The sequence below is a fragment of the Sprattus sprattus genome, assembly GCF_963457725.1.
Source record: "Sprattus sprattus genome assembly, chromosome: 2".
NCBI classification, from domain to species: Eukaryota; Metazoa; Chordata; class Actinopteri; order Clupeiformes; family Clupeidae; genus Sprattus; species Sprattus sprattus.
Genome location: NC_137921.1, coordinates 10,370,503 through 10,384,989, shown reverse-complemented (window position 1 = coordinate 10,384,989; position 14,487 = coordinate 10,370,503). Strand labels below are relative to the sequence as shown.

The 14,487-nt window shown below is 42.2% G+C and overlaps 2 protein-coding genes across 3 annotated transcripts; one reads left to right on the top strand and one right to left on the bottom strand.

Annotated features, from left to right (window-relative positions):
• Window positions 1-550: 550 nt before the first annotated feature.
• On the bottom strand, window positions 551-4,626 carry rps7 (ribosomal protein S7). Its single transcript, XM_080833288.1, has 7 exons — window positions 4,572-4,626; window positions 3,760-3,843; window positions 3,584-3,655; window positions 2,911-3,054; window positions 2,184-2,248; window positions 1,615-1,765; window positions 551-665 (listed from the first exon to the last, which is right to left on the bottom strand). Exons 2-7 carry the CDS (start codon window positions 3,832-3,834, stop codon window positions 588-590), a joined length of 585 nt encoding a protein of 194 aa, XP_080689414.1. The 5' UTR covers window positions 3,835-3,843; window positions 4,572-4,626; the 3' UTR covers window positions 551-587.
• A 1,783-nt stretch (window positions 4,627-6,409) lies between these two features.
• Window positions 6,410-14,275, top strand: rnaseh1 (ribonuclease H1). 2 transcript variants are annotated; one of them, XM_080833533.1, is made up of 8 exons: window positions 6,410-6,812; window positions 6,926-7,047; window positions 7,256-7,513; window positions 8,361-8,460; window positions 8,675-8,729; window positions 12,347-12,431; window positions 12,555-12,664; window positions 13,322-14,275. In XM_080833533.1, the coding sequence occupies exons 1-8, from the start codon at window positions 6,679-6,681 to the stop codon at window positions 13,406-13,408; spliced, it is 951 nt and encodes a 316-aa protein (XP_080689659.1). In that variant the 5' UTR covers window positions 6,410-6,678; the 3' UTR covers window positions 13,409-14,275. The 2 variants fall into 2 exon arrangements, with proteins under 2 accessions (XP_080689659.1, XP_080689658.1); XM_080833532.1 differs by having other exon boundaries at window positions 12,555-12,679.
• Window positions 14,276-14,487: the final 212 nt, after the last annotated feature.

Here is a 14,487-nt window from a genome sequence, read left to right as displayed (position 1 = left end):
CGTGCTTCATTGAGCCACACATTCATTCTTCTGACAGCCATCTCTAATTCCCTTTTGATCTACAACCCTGTTTAAGCTAGTCTTATAAGCCCCAAATTGTCCTGTGTTGACATCAGCAACAAAAGCAGTGACATTTGTTCTGTTTTCAGTGGAACAACGTACCTCAATAACAGCTTCTTCCCCCGCTATCAGACTCCTGAACTCCCAAAGCTGTCCGGGGGGGGGGGGGGATTCTATGTAAACTCAAAGTTGTAAACCTCCTAATTGAGGTTTACCACTTACTCCGAGTTAACTTATCCAGGTCTGTCACTAAACCATGTACATGGAATACCCCCCTGGACTTTAGTTTAGTTTTATTTTCTACCTTCCATCTCCCGCTGCTATTGGATTGAGCTACCTATGACAAAAGATGTGCAACAATTGGACAGCAGTCGACAATGTTGTGTGGCAATTAAGTTCTCTGATCTAATTTTAAGTCATTTTCCCCACCAAGATGAGCAGTGGAAGATGGAACATCCACACAGGGGGGGAACAAAAAAGCCAGAATGCCTTGTGACAGTAAACAAATTTATTTTGTCATCTGTGCATTACAGCTGGAACTCAGGGAATTCAAATACAACGTCTTTGCCTGTGAGCTTCTTGTAGACCCCAGAGAAAGTCTCCACCTGGTACAGGAGAGAGAGAGGGAGAGGAAGAGGAACGTTAATACAGACATGACTAAGGCTTCAGTCTTCGGAAGCAATCATTTCAAGGTCATACTCTCTTACTACATCCTGTCAACAATTGTATGTCACCAGGCCAGCATTTGTCTCCTCTGACTGAGGCAGACCCACGTCAGTACATTAAACTGCCATCTTTAGAACACTGGGCAGCAGCTAAATAAACATTTTGCTGGCGGTGATGTGTATCCACTGAATGAACCCAAATATTAATTAAATAACTTTGTAAAAAATTTAAACCAGCTTTCACATAAATTACTTTCTGGTAATAGCAGGTCCATTAATCAAAATATTTTTTTATATCACACTGACAAGTCGTGACATTATGGACTGAATTCAACTATTTGTATGTGAAGGGGAGTCATTTGAGTATATTAAATGCTGAAGTTTGAGTGTGTACAAGAAAAGTATTTTCCATAATTAAAACCCTGTACTGCATTTTAACGTTATCCTATGAATGTCAATTACCTAAATCCTTGTCGTACCAAGTGCTTACACCATGAAACTTGGGTCAATGGTAACATAAACAAAACAAAATCTCGCTTTGAATTGCAATTTGAGAACAGAAACTTGGCTGAAAACTTTTCCTATAACAAAAATGATACAAGGTTTTTCTACACGTATGAAATAAGGATGTGCCATGCATGGTTTAGCTCCACAGTAACAGCCCAAAGGGCTCTGAGAAGATGTAGGAATATACAGGACGCCATCCTCACCAGCCCAAAGGCTGGGGACGGACTTGCTCTCCAACGTCGTGGAACGGGAATATACGTCACAGCACCGAAGTGCTACGCTCCCATACGCCACACGGACAGAGCCATATGAGTGCAACTCACAGGGTATCCACGTTGGTGCTTTACTACATGGACAAGCTTCAGATAACAGGATTACTCACTTTGTGTTCAACATTGTTCTGTTGCGCCTTGTCGAGGTGGACCTTGATGAGCCGACTGGCGTCCAGTTTCACGCGGATCCTCTTGCCAACAATCTCACTGGGAAAGACCAGGTCTTCAAGGATGGCATCGTGCACCGCTGTCAGAGTACGGCTATGAGAGACAAATCCCATGTTACATCCAACTGAGTCAAAACATTCACCATATAATGACTAAACATGCAATCAGTGGCATTACTTTAAAAGATAAATATTGTGCACTGCATGGTTTAGCTCCACAGTAACGGCCCAAAGGGCTCTGAGAAGATGTAGGAATATACAGGACGCCATCCTCACCAGCCCAGAGGCCGGGGACTGACTTACTCTCCAACGGCGTGGAACGGGAATATACGTCACAGCACCGAAGTGCTACGCTCCCATACGCCACACGGACAGAGCCATATGAGTGCAACTCACAGGGTATCCACGTTGGTTGAAACAAAACCAGCTGCAACGATTTGTATTCATTCAGACCTGGCACAAGGAAGCTCTCCCAAGCCTATACAGAAAATATGCAGATAATGATTCCTCACCTTCTGGGGCGCTTCTGCTTATTCTTCGTGCGGCTTTTCCTTGTGGGTTTGGGCAGAATTCTCCTCTGAAATAAAATGAAACCCTACGCTTAAGCATCACATTCAAGGACAAAATCAAACACAGAAAAACATCTGATGAAGGATTGTGCCCTGCATGGTTTAGCTCCCCAGTAACTGCCCAAAGGGCTCTGAGAAGATGTAGGAATATACAGGACGCCATCCTCACCGGCCCGAAGGCCGGGGACAGACTTGCTCTCCAACGTCGTGGAACGGGAATATACGTCACAGCACCAAAGTGCTACGCTCCCATATGCCACACAGACAGAGCCATATGAGTGCAACTCACAGGGTATCCTCGTTGGTTCATCAACTACCACAGTTTTAAACTTGGTTGGGAAAAATACTGGAGATTTTAATCTCAAATCATACAAAAATCACCAGAGAATTACCTGATAGCAGGGTAGACAATCATATGCAAATATTTTACAACACATCGAGGCTACATGTTAAAATTATACTGCTCTAACAGTTCCAGGAAAACCCTTAAGATGATCACAGAATTACAATGTAGAATGATCTTGCCAGGTAAGATGAAAAAAAAGTTCTAAAGCTCGCAAGTATTGGTGCCAAATTCAGCCATGGGGCAGAGATCAACTGCCAGCATGCAAGGCAGAGGTCCGAACCCAGAGCACGGCCGAGGCTCCCTAGGGACGAAGGGCAGTCTTACCTGAGCGATGAAGACCACGTGCTTGCCACTGAACTTCTTCTCCAGCTCACGCACAAGTCGCACCTGGATCTTCTGGAAGGACTTCAGCTGGGGCACAGGCACGAAGATAATGATGGCTTTCCTGCTGCCACCAACTTCAATTTCCTGTAAGAGAACCATTCCAGGTCTAAATAAATCGTGCAAGAGCATCTATCAGATACACTCTGGTAAAATGCTTCTGCTCGCCACATGCACCGACAACTACATAGCAAAAGAGCGAACAAGGATTGTGCACTGCATGGTTTAGCTCCACAGTAACTGCCCAAAGGGCTCTGAGAAGATGTAGGAATATACAGGGCGCCATCCTCACCAGCCCAAAGGCCGGGGACAGACTTGCTCTCCAACGTCGTGGAACGGGAATATACGTCACAGCACTAGTGTGCTACGCTCCCATACGCCACACAGACAGAGCCATATGAGTGCAACTCACAGGGTATCCTCGTTGGTACATCAACAGCATCACTATGTGTCAAGCCTTAGAAAACAATGTCACTCTGTCTCAGAACAGAAGCTTATATGCAGAAGCCAATATGTTCAACAAACCTTACAGGTGGGGGAATAGCTAACGATAATGCTGCACATGTCTACAGTTTCGATTTGCCATTGTGTTGAGCCGGGTTGGTGAGTAACTCACTTTAGCAGCGGTGATGTTCAGCTCCCGCAGCTGTGCCTTCAGGTCCGAGTTCATCTCCAGCTCCAGCAGTGCCTATTCAAACGTAGTCAACGTTAAGTTTGACACTGTACTCCTGGACATAAGAGGTACGACTGACAGAATTTAAAAGCTGGCTAAAATGAAGGCAGTGGTCTCACCTGGGAGATGCCGGACTCAAACTCGTCCGGCTTTTCGCCATTAGGCTTCACGATTTTCGCGCTAGTACTGAACATGGCCTATGTCTGTAAGAGAAGAAAGAATCTGTCAGAGGCAATACATGCAGAGTTATCCATTCAATGGCTAGCCTTCAAGTTTCGCTAGCTCGCGAATATCTGACAACATGTTGGGTGAGTTAGCTCTCGTGCTAACTAACAAGCTATTGCTACTTCCTACATTCATCTATTACAGCATGGAAAGCTCCAAGGCTGTGGTACCTCAACCTGTTTACGTCCCCAATATGCCTATGCGTGCCATTAACGTTCTCACGTGTGTTACAGAATCGCTCAACTTTACCGCTTACCAATACCGGTTAAGATAGCATAGCGAACTAGCGAGGAGGCTAGTCAAGCTAGCCTTCTCAATGGGTAATGGAGGTTCTGAGACACTGTTTCTGACATTTGCTAATGCTACCAGGTTGGGCTTTCCCGAAACAAAAACGCTTAATCACGACCTTACAATCGACCCACAAAGTATATCGGTTAAGCAGCTAAAACTAAGGCATCTAGTCTTGCAAACGCACATGGGCCTACGAAACGACTTTTCCCAAGTCCTTCTCTTCGGATCTCACGTAGGCAGCACTACTACTTCTCGTCGTTCAAAGTACTACAAATGCCATCCAATATCAGGAATAAAACAATCTAACGTATCTCTGTTCCATCAAGGTATCGTAATCTAAAAGAACACTGTAAAATGCAATTTAAAGCCATTTTGAAGAAAATTCAACCCCACTGATCACATTCTCCTCACCTACCTCATTCAACGACGGCCTGGGAAGAGACCGTGTTCTCGCGAGAACCTCGTAAAAGTGCACGCACAATACAGAAGGATTGTGGGAAATTCAAATAAGAAAATCGTTGTTTAAATATTTCCTCCAGTCAGTAGAGGGCTCGCTTCTTTTTACTACATCATCATCTAAGGAAGGGAACAGGAATCGATTTAACCTGAATCACATGAATACAAATTTTTAAGCAAGCGAAAGGTCATTTGTTTAAACTAATCTGCAATAAACGTCAATTACCAAATTATTTGTCTGATTGGACCCTGCTGTTTGCATGGGAAATCTAATAAGGAAAGCACAAATTAACAAGGATTTAGTTTTGGCCACATTATTTGTCATATAATAATCATATGATATGCTATGGAAGGAGGGGTTGTTAATTAAGTTGAATAGGATGGGCATTGGTGGGAAGATGCTTTGTGCACAAGAGAAACAGAAACATTACAGCTAAAATGCAACTAGCTATTAACAAGGTAGATAAATGGGCATCTGAATGGGGTTTTCATTTATCTGTGGAAAAAAACTCGTCATCTGTTTTTTAAAGAAAATAAGTAATCCTTCTATAGAAATTAAGCTATATGGACAAGATTTAAAGCAAGTCAATACCATTAGGTCCCTGCTGGGAGTGTGGTTTGATGTATCAAGTCAAGGTTCAAGGAACACATTCAGAAGATGATTGAGAAGTGCAAGAAGGGTATTAATGTCTTGGAATGCTTAGCAGGGTACAACTGGGGAGCTTAAGAAACGTCCCAAAAAAAATTGATATTGCTCTGATTGGAACAGTTTTCAATGGATGTATTGTGTACAGATCTACATCAAAAGCACCTTAACACACTTGACAGAAGGCAGGCTAAAAGTCTCAGAATATGTTGTGGTGCATTTAGAACTTCTCCTGTACCAGAGCTGCAAGTAGAGACAGGAGAAATGCCATTTCACCTCAGGCATCTGAAATTGAGTATGGCTTATTGGGTCAATTTAAAAGGACATAATACATCTCATCCTACTAAGGAGGTCCTCAATGAATGTTGGGAATATGGCAGGTCTCAGATCTGTAGCTTTGGCTGGGATGCAAGTCAGTCAGAGATAGAGGATATAACATGCAGTAAGATTTTGCCTCTGGAAACATCCTCACCTTGGTTATTTTGTTCCCCTATAGGGTGATTGTATGAACGAAAGACAATGTAGGGCAGTATCTAGGGAATATGTGCTACAATACTACAAAAATGAAACATTTATACAATGTGGCAGTCTGAATGGGATAAGTAGAAAAAGGGTATGTATCTTTACAACTTACAACAAGAAATATTAGGGGAAAAGAATAGTTACATAAACAGACAGGAGGATGTCTGGTTTTACAGAATAAGGATAGGTCACACTGCTCTAAACAGTCATTTATTTATCATAAACAAACATCCATCTCGAAATTGTGAGGTTTGTGGAGTCAGAGGATGTAGAACATGTTCTGTGAACTGTGAAAGATTCTCTAGAAAAACTGAAAAGGGCGCTTAGTGCAGCAAAGTAAGTTTTCTCCTTAGGCATATTAGCCAAGATCAGGAAATATTACTAGTTTCATAATATCATTTATCAAAGACACACAGTTAGCAAATAGGATTTAGAACTCTTGTTTTGTTTTGATTTATTTGGTTTAGTTTTTATGGTTTTGTTATATTTTATTATTATATTTTATTGTATTTATTTTCCTTAAAAGATCCCCAATGAACTGCACTTCAGTCCAGTAGATGGCGGTAATACGCTTAGCTTGTAAACTGCCATAAAATCACAACAGAAGAAGAAGAAGAAAATGTGTCTGCTCAAGATAAGAAAACCAGAAAACTAGCTAGCATAAACATAGTTACATTTATCGAGACAAAATTATAGACATTGAATGACATTGACTGAAATAATCTTGATGTTCTCCTGCTAGCCCTGTAGCTATGTAATATAGAGCGTCCGCCTAGTGACCGTTGACCGAGCCAACAATTGTGACTTTGGAGAGATTACAGCAAGTGACTTGCTCATCGACGTATTTAACGCGTTTGCAAAAATGCAAGGGTAAATTACTTGGTCTCCGAGCAACTTGATGTGGAGAGTGCCTAGACTGGGTTTTAGCATATTGCGTAGAGCTTTTTACAGTGGCGGAGACGAGATGGGTAAGAAAGGGACATTTTTCTACGCGGTGAGGAAAGGATTTCAACCTGGTGTATATAAGTCTTGGTGGGCTACAATTCTTTTGCTATCCGTAGTTTACATTCTCATGATGACATAACGAAAAAATAATTCTTTTTAAAAAGTAAATCGGCGTAACAAACTTGGATCTAACCCTACAGGGACGAATGCAAGAGTCAAGTCGACAAGTTTCCTTGCGCAAGTTATAAGAAGTTTGGCGCAGAAAAAGAAGCATGGGAATTTGTGAGGAGTCAACCAACAAAATGCTCATCCGTTACAGAAGGTACAATCGTCACAGAAGCTATTACATTGCCTCTTTAACTTCCCTGTCCTTTGAACCTGAACACTTTTATTTTAGCCCTCTCCAAGCTCTAGTATATATTATATTTTATTAATAATTTTAATTGACTGCCATTTTGTGTTATTTTAGCTTTATGTATGCTGTTCAACTTTTATAATCATCCTCTGTTTGCCCTTTTGACCCTGTGCAGAGCCCAGCAGGTGTGAAGCTGAGGTCCCCAAAAGAGCCCCAAGCTATGAGGCCACAATGGCCACATATGAGGCCACAATGGCGGCTGTACTGAAAGGCCACAAGAGGCCTTATGCGAAGGAGAGGGAAGTGAAGGAAGAGGAGAGAGCAGAGCCGGATGAAGTAGACGGATGTGCTGTTAAACGAGTGAAGGCGTCAGAAGACGCGCCACAGAGCAGTAGCACAACACCTGCTGAACAGCGTGACTTCACCTACATGGGTATGGATGATGCTTTTAGGAGCCATCTGATTCTTTTCAACAGCTCTTTGGCACTAACAAAGACATTCGAGTTGTAGAGATCCATTTCTTATATCGTGGCGCCCAAATTTTACTGCCTGCATTAAATCCACTCCACTCATCTTTTCGCGAATAGTGAGATCACACCAGTCACAAGAGGTAGACATTGACTTTTGGGTTCCTTGAAGGTAGAATGAGAAGGATTTGTTAGGTGCTGTGTCTAAACACATTCAAAATGGGTCCCTCCTACCAATTGGCGTCAAGCTATCCTTCACGTTTTTTTAATTAGATTTTTAAATATATATATTTTTAAAAATAATATTTGTATTTATTATGGGTTAAAATGGAGATGGGGAGCAAAATGGCAGTGTCTATGGACTTTAGACTGGGTTGGACTTTTCAGCTAAGATTTCTTAAAAACGTGGTTCGTTTTTGGTGAATGGATCTTTTGAATAACCCTCGGAAAGGAACATAGCCCTAAGATCCGGCTCCCTTCAAAGAGCGGTTACTCGAATCACTAGGATGGATTAAGGAAGGACCACGAAGCACCACACAAACTTTCTCCCCATTCTTGTCAGTCCCTTTCTCTCTTTTTCTTTCTTCCGGTCCTTCTCAGTTCCTTTCTCTCTTTTTTTTTCTCTATCTTGCATTTCACATTGCAGTACATCAAAGACTGTTTAAGTGGCATAATGTAAAACTTAAAAATGGTTCAAATATTATTTGTACAAAAATATAAGATACGTGTCTTCTGTTTTATGCGGAGACCAATCTTGAACGCCTCTCTAGCGGAGTGGTTTGGTTCATTTGATCTTTTATCTTGATTTTGCAGGTGATGCTGTGGTGGTCTACACAGATGGCTGCTGCTCGTGCAATGGGAGAGCTGGGGCGCGTGCAGGGATTGGGGTGTACTGGGGTCCCGACCATCCCTTGTGAGTTTTTCCTCCATCACCCACAATCCCATCATTTCTGACCTTCAGAGATTGCAGTAGCTATCTATGACTGCTTGCCATGGTGCTTTAATACCAGTCTCTGGGTACAAAGCAGTGTGATATGCAATGCTGTGGCTTGTGCCCCTTTTTATAGCCAGAGTCATTCTGCATATTGGGTGAAGTGTGTTTCATTTTAAAGTCTCTTGTTTTGCAGAAATGTTGCTGACAGACTGTCGGGAAGGCAGACTAACCAGAGAGCTGAAATCCAGGTCTGCTTTTATTTTCCAGATAGGCCTTGTACATTGCTCCCAGAGCATAGTCCCACAGCTCTGGTACTCATGACTGCAAGGAAAGCAGTGTTTTTTTAATAACGTCTGAAATTAGACAGACAATAATAATAAACTAACAAAAAAGCATACTATTTTACTATTACTGTGTCTCCAGTTATAGTTTTGAATAACTTTGGAGACAGCAATTTAAAATGGCTGATTTTCTATGGAATCAGATCAATGCCATAAAGATTTTGTATCTGTAATATAGATTTTGTATCTGTGAAACCATCTACACTTTCAAAACCTATCTACAGATACGGATTTCAAATATGAAATGTATCTACACTTTCAAAAACTCTCTACAGATACGGATTTCAAATATGAAATGTATCTACACTTTCAAAAACTCTCTACAGATACGGATTTCAAATATGAAATGTATCTACACTTTCAAAAACTCTCTACAGATACGGATTTCAGTTACGAACTAGAATGCGTTTCGTGAACGAACTGCGAGAGTGTGCTTGCTCTGTTGCGGCAATGACCGAGAGAACAAGTGCCTTGGAATTGGGGCAGGTGTCAGCTCTCCAGCTCTCCCTGCTGGATGAGCATGCACAAATGAGTATGCACAAATGAGTATGCATGAGTGAGTATGCATGAGTATGCATGAGTGAGTAAACATGAGTGAGTATGCACGAGTGAGTAAACATGAGTGAGTATGCACGAGTGAGTAAACATGAGTGAGTATGCATGAGTGAGTATGCATGAGTGAGTAAACATGAGTGAGTACGCATGAGTGAGTACGCATGAGTGAGTACGCATGAGTGAGTAAACATGAGTGAGTAAACATGAGTGAGTATGCATGAGTAAGTATGCATGAGTGAGTATGCACGAGTGAGTAAACATGAGTGAGTATGCATGAGTGAGTAGAGCCCTGGTATGGAAGGTGTCTCTTAATATTCCTAGTTATACAGTTGAATGGAGAGGGACAGAGAGAGAAGAGGAACCGTGCGCAGGTGTCAGTGAGAGTTGTCAGTGAAGCACAGGTGCAAGCCAGTTTAATGAGCCTATTATGATGTCATAATGCCTCAAAGTTCTGCCATGCAAGTCTATGGAGAAAAAAGGTGATGGAAAAAGAGGAATAAAAAAGGAGTGGCAAGGAGTACCGCCACGAAAAGTCATAGCAGCTTGCACCGGATCGGGCCGGACGTTTTGGTGTTTGAACGGCGTCTCTATCTCAATCGGGCGAGGAGTAGTTAGCTGCAAGAAAAACTACTAGAATAAAAACAAATAGTAAAAAACGAAGAACAATAGTGTGCTTCCCTTCGGGCAAGCACACTAATTATGGCAGTGTTTTAACGTCCTTTCTAAAGAGCCAATCAGCGCTTTTGGCAGATTTTCTAAAGCGCCAATCAACACATTGTATCCTGTACTGACTAGCCAATCAGTGCTAGCTTGCTGGGCCCTGGATGGCTCGAACATTATATGTTATACCCCCACCACCACCTCTGCATGTGTCTGGAGAACAAGACAATAGCAGTCTGTCTCCTAAATGTTCTCATCGTGATAATGGGTCGTATGAATACTGTTCATGGTTAACTTAATTAAGTGTGAATAGGCGATCGGTCACAATTTTCTTTCATTAGCTACCAAAGCAGATCATAATATCTTCCATACAACGACAAGGATCTGAGAAACAGGTGGAAAGTGTGGAGTGAAAACCACTGACTGTGATTGTGCGTTTTACAATGGCCTTATTAACAACTCCAAATATAGGCCTTCTTACTTGTGCCATTTCTCAGTCTCTGTAGATTTTGAAAGTGAAGATGGTTTCACAGATACAAAATCTATATTACAGATACAAAATATTTATGGCATTGATCTGATTCCATACTTTTCTGGTTGCCATTTCATATCATCTGATGAACAGTTTAAATATACAGCCGCGGAAAAAATTAAGAGACCACTTCAAAATTATCAGTTTCTCTGGTTTTACTATTTATTGGTATGTGTTAAAGTAAAATGTACATTTTTGTTTTATTCTATAACCTGCTGGCAACATTCCTACCAAATTTCAAATAAAAATATTGTCATTTAGATAATTTATTTGCAGAAAAATGACAATTGATCAAAATAGCAAAAAAGATGCAGTGTCTTCAGATCTCGAATAATGCAAAGAAAACAAGCTCATATTCATTTTTAAACTACACAATACTAATGCTTACACATAGGAAGAGTTCAGAAATCAATATTTGGTGGAAAAACCTTGATTTAAAATCACAACTTTCATGTGTCTTGGCATGCTCTCCACCAGTCTTTCACATTGCCGTTGGGTGACTTTATGCTACTCCTGGAACAAGAATTCAAGCAGCTCGGCTTCTTTTCATGGCTTGTGACCATCCATCTTCCTCTTGATTACATTTCAGAGGTTTTTGATGGGATTCAGGTCTCGAAATTGGGCTGGCCATGACAGGGTCCTGATCTGGTGATACTCCATCCACACCTTTACTGGCCTGGCTGTGTGGCATGGAGCATTGCCCTGCTGGAAAAAAAAATTCTCAGAGTTGGGGAACATTGTCAGAGCTAAAGGAAGCAAGTTTTTCTTCCGGGACAACGTTGTACTTTGCCTGGCTGAGGTTTGTAAAAGACCATAAGGATTGAAAAAAGCGGACTGGAGGGTCTTCTAGTTCGTCTTCTCTGATGAGTCCAATTTTCAGCTTTGCCCAACACATGGTCGTCTGATGGTTAGACGGAGACCTGGAGAGGCCTACAAGCCAGAGAGTCTTGCACCTACTGTGAAATCTGACTCATCAGAGAAGACGAACTTAGAAGAACCTGCAGTCCGCTTTTTCAATCCTTATGGTCTTTTACAAACCTCAGCCAGGCAAAGTACAACGTTGTCCCGGAAGAAAAACTTGCTTCCTTTTGCTCTGACAATGTTCCCCAACTCTGAGAAGTGTTTTTTCCAGCAGGGCAATGCTCCATGCCACACAGCCAGGCCAGTAAAGGTGTGGATGGAGTACCACCAGATCAGGACCCTGTCATGGCCAGCCCAATTTCGAGACCTGAATCCCATAAAAAACCTCTGAAATGTGATCAAGAGGAAGATGGATGGTCACAAGCCATGAAAAGAAGCCGAGCTGCTTGAATTCTTGCGCCAGGAGTAGCATAACGTCACCCAACGGCAATGTGAAAGACTGGTGGAGAGCATGCCAAGACACATGAAAGTTGTGATTTTAAATCAAGGTTATTCCACCAAATATTGATTTCTGAACTCTTCCTAAGTGTAAGCATTAGTATTGTGTAGTTTAAAAATGAATATGAGCTTGTTTTCTTTGCATTATTCGAGATCTGAAGACACTGCATCAATTTTGCTATTTTGACCAATTGTCATTTTTCTGCAAATAAATGATCTAAATGACAATATTTTTATTTGAAATTTGGTAGGAATGTTGCCAGTAGGTTATAGAATAAAACTAAAATGTACATTTTACTTTAACACATACCAATAAATAGTAAAACCAGAGAAACTGATAATTTTGAAGTGGTCTCTTAATTTTTTCCGCGGCTGTATATGCGTAACTCTTTCTCTTCCCTCACCTTCTCTACTGCAGGCGGCTTGTAAAGCTCTGGAACAAGCCAGGGACCAGAAGATCAAGAAGCTTGTGCTCTACACTGACAGCAAGTTCACCATCAATGGTACTTCTGCCAACTAGAAAATCAACAGTGACGCAGTGGACAAACCTCAGGCGTAAACACAAGAAGTTTTGCGGACTAAAAGGAGCTAAAAGAATGCCGTTAAACCTTTGTGTTTTGTCCTAGGGGTCACCAGTTGGGTGAAGAATTGGAAGCGGAATGGCTGGAGATTAAAGGGTGGTGGCAAGGTCATCAACCAGGAGGAATTCCAGCAACTGGATGCACTTAACCAAGAGGTGCAGGTGGTGTGGGTATGTGTCCGGTGTGACGTTCGGTGTGTCTGACGTTCAGTGTGTCTGTGTGACGCTCAGTGTGTCCTGTGTTACGTTCAGTGTGTTTGTGTGACGTTCAGTGTGTCCTGTGTGACGTTCAGTGTGTCTGTGTGACGTTCAGTGTGTCTGTGTGATGTTCAGTGTGTCTGTGTGACGTTCAGTGTGTCTGTGTGACGTTCAGTGTGTCCTGTGTGACGTTCTGTGGGCAATCAGTGTTCCTGTGTGACGTTCAGTGTTCCTGTGTGACGTTCGGTGTGTCTGTGTGAGCTGCAAATTGGCCATCTTCAGTGATGAACAACAAGACTACTACTCACATCATAATCAGGCAGATCAGAGAAAGAAGACAGTAACACAGACAATTAGCCAAAGTTTGGTCTGAAATGTAGTTGTGGTCATATGAACACTCTTAGCAGCATTAAATCAGGTTGTTATACATTGTGTATCACCATAACTTAACTTATCCACCTACATTAATTGATTCTGTTCAAGGGTAAGTTAGTGACTGTTATAATTCCCAGACAAATAGAGAGAGATGTTTCGTATGTTATTGCTATTTTTGTGAGATGTCTATAATAGATTTAGTTAATGTGTTCCACATATTCCCTTCTCTCCCTCTCACAGCTACACATCCCAGGCCATGCAGGCTTTGCAGGGAACGAGGAAGCTGACAGACTCTCCAGAGAGGGGGCTGCCAAACATCTAGAATAGCCCTGGACATCTAGAATAGCCCTGGACATCTAGAATAGCCCTGGACATCTAGAATAGCCCTGGACATCGGCCCTCCCTCCCCTTGCGCTCACTCCTGTCAGCGCCTCCTTCCCATATGATTTCTGCCGTAGACAAGGAGACAAACATCTAGAATAGCCCTGGACATTGGCCCTCCCTCCCCTTGCGCTCACTCCTGTCAGCGCCTCCTTCCCATATGATTTCTGCCGTAGACAAGGAGGACCTTCCCCTGCTTCAAAGACCCATCTGGGCAGTCCACAATCAAACATACCATCAGAGATCTCCGACTTCTAAGCCCTTTTCCTCATCACCACGTCCCCTGTAGCCCTCTTCTCTGTCTGGTGTGTACCAGATGGTTATGCAGAGGTACGCGTGCCTTGCCTATGTCCACCTTCGAATAAGCACTTGTCCTTCAAAAAAAGGGAGTTGTAAAAACACATGCTATGCTTTTGTATGCTTGTTTTGCACCCTTCCCAACACCGAAATTTGAGAATGCCTATGTTGATCTGAGAAGATCTGTTCTGTGGAAGCAGACTGTTTGCTTGTTCTAAAGCGTTTGAAATTGATCAGTCTCCATTATGAGGTGTTTTGCCTAGCAGAGTTGCATGCCAATATGCCCCATAACAGCGCTAAAGTGCTCTACTTTGGCTAAGTTCAGAACTCTGCACCCATCATTGACCACCTGGCATCCCAATGCAGCTTCGGGTTGTATTCATATCTGACTAATTTAGGGGTGACTTTGTGCTGTCCCTAGAGGCAATGTTATGATGAGGACAACTTGCTGATCTTTTTGTCTTTGTTTTTAACGAAAAGCTGCTTTCAGTAGTTGTTTTTGTGTCTGTGTTTTGACTGTGCAATAAACTTCTTATTTGTGGTCAGCTTTAGGAGTGTTCATGATTTTTACCCTAATTCTATTGCCGATGTGTGGGTGACATTAAATCAGACGCCAGTCAATCATACGATCTCCGAGACCACAGGTCTCTTCAGGGGCAACAGTCGTTTCCGGGAATGTGCATAAGTGTAACCGATTTCAGCTGGTAAGACCTTTACATGCTGCCCTG

Excerpts from the sequence above, each read along its gene's own strand:
- rps7 (XM_080833288.1), bottom strand. The coding sequence starts at position 3,834 with ATGTTCAGTACTAGCGCGAAAATCGTGAAGCCTAATGGCGAAAAGCCG. Across the intron at positions 3,055-3,583 it reads TGAACATCACCGCTGCTAAA|GAAATTGAAGTTGGTGGCAG; the intron begins GTGAGTTACTCA and ends GTTCTCTTACAG. Across the intron at positions 2,249-2,910 it reads ACGTGGTCTTCATCGCTCAG|AGGAGAATTCTGCCCAAACC; the intron begins GTAAGACTGCCC and ends ATTTTATTTCAG.
- rnaseh1 (XM_080833532.1), top strand. The coding sequence starts at position 6,679 with ATGTGGAGAGTGCCTAGACTGGGTTTTAGCATATTGCGTAGAGCTTTT. Across the intron at positions 7,048-7,255 it reads ATGCTCATCCGTTACAGAAG|AGCCCAGCAGGTGTGAAGCT; the intron begins GTACAATCGTCA and ends GACCCTGTGCAG. Across the intron at positions 12,432-12,554 it reads CAGCAAGTTCACCATCAATG|GGGTCACCAGTTGGGTGAAG; the intron begins GTACTTCTGCCA and ends GTTTTGTCCTAG.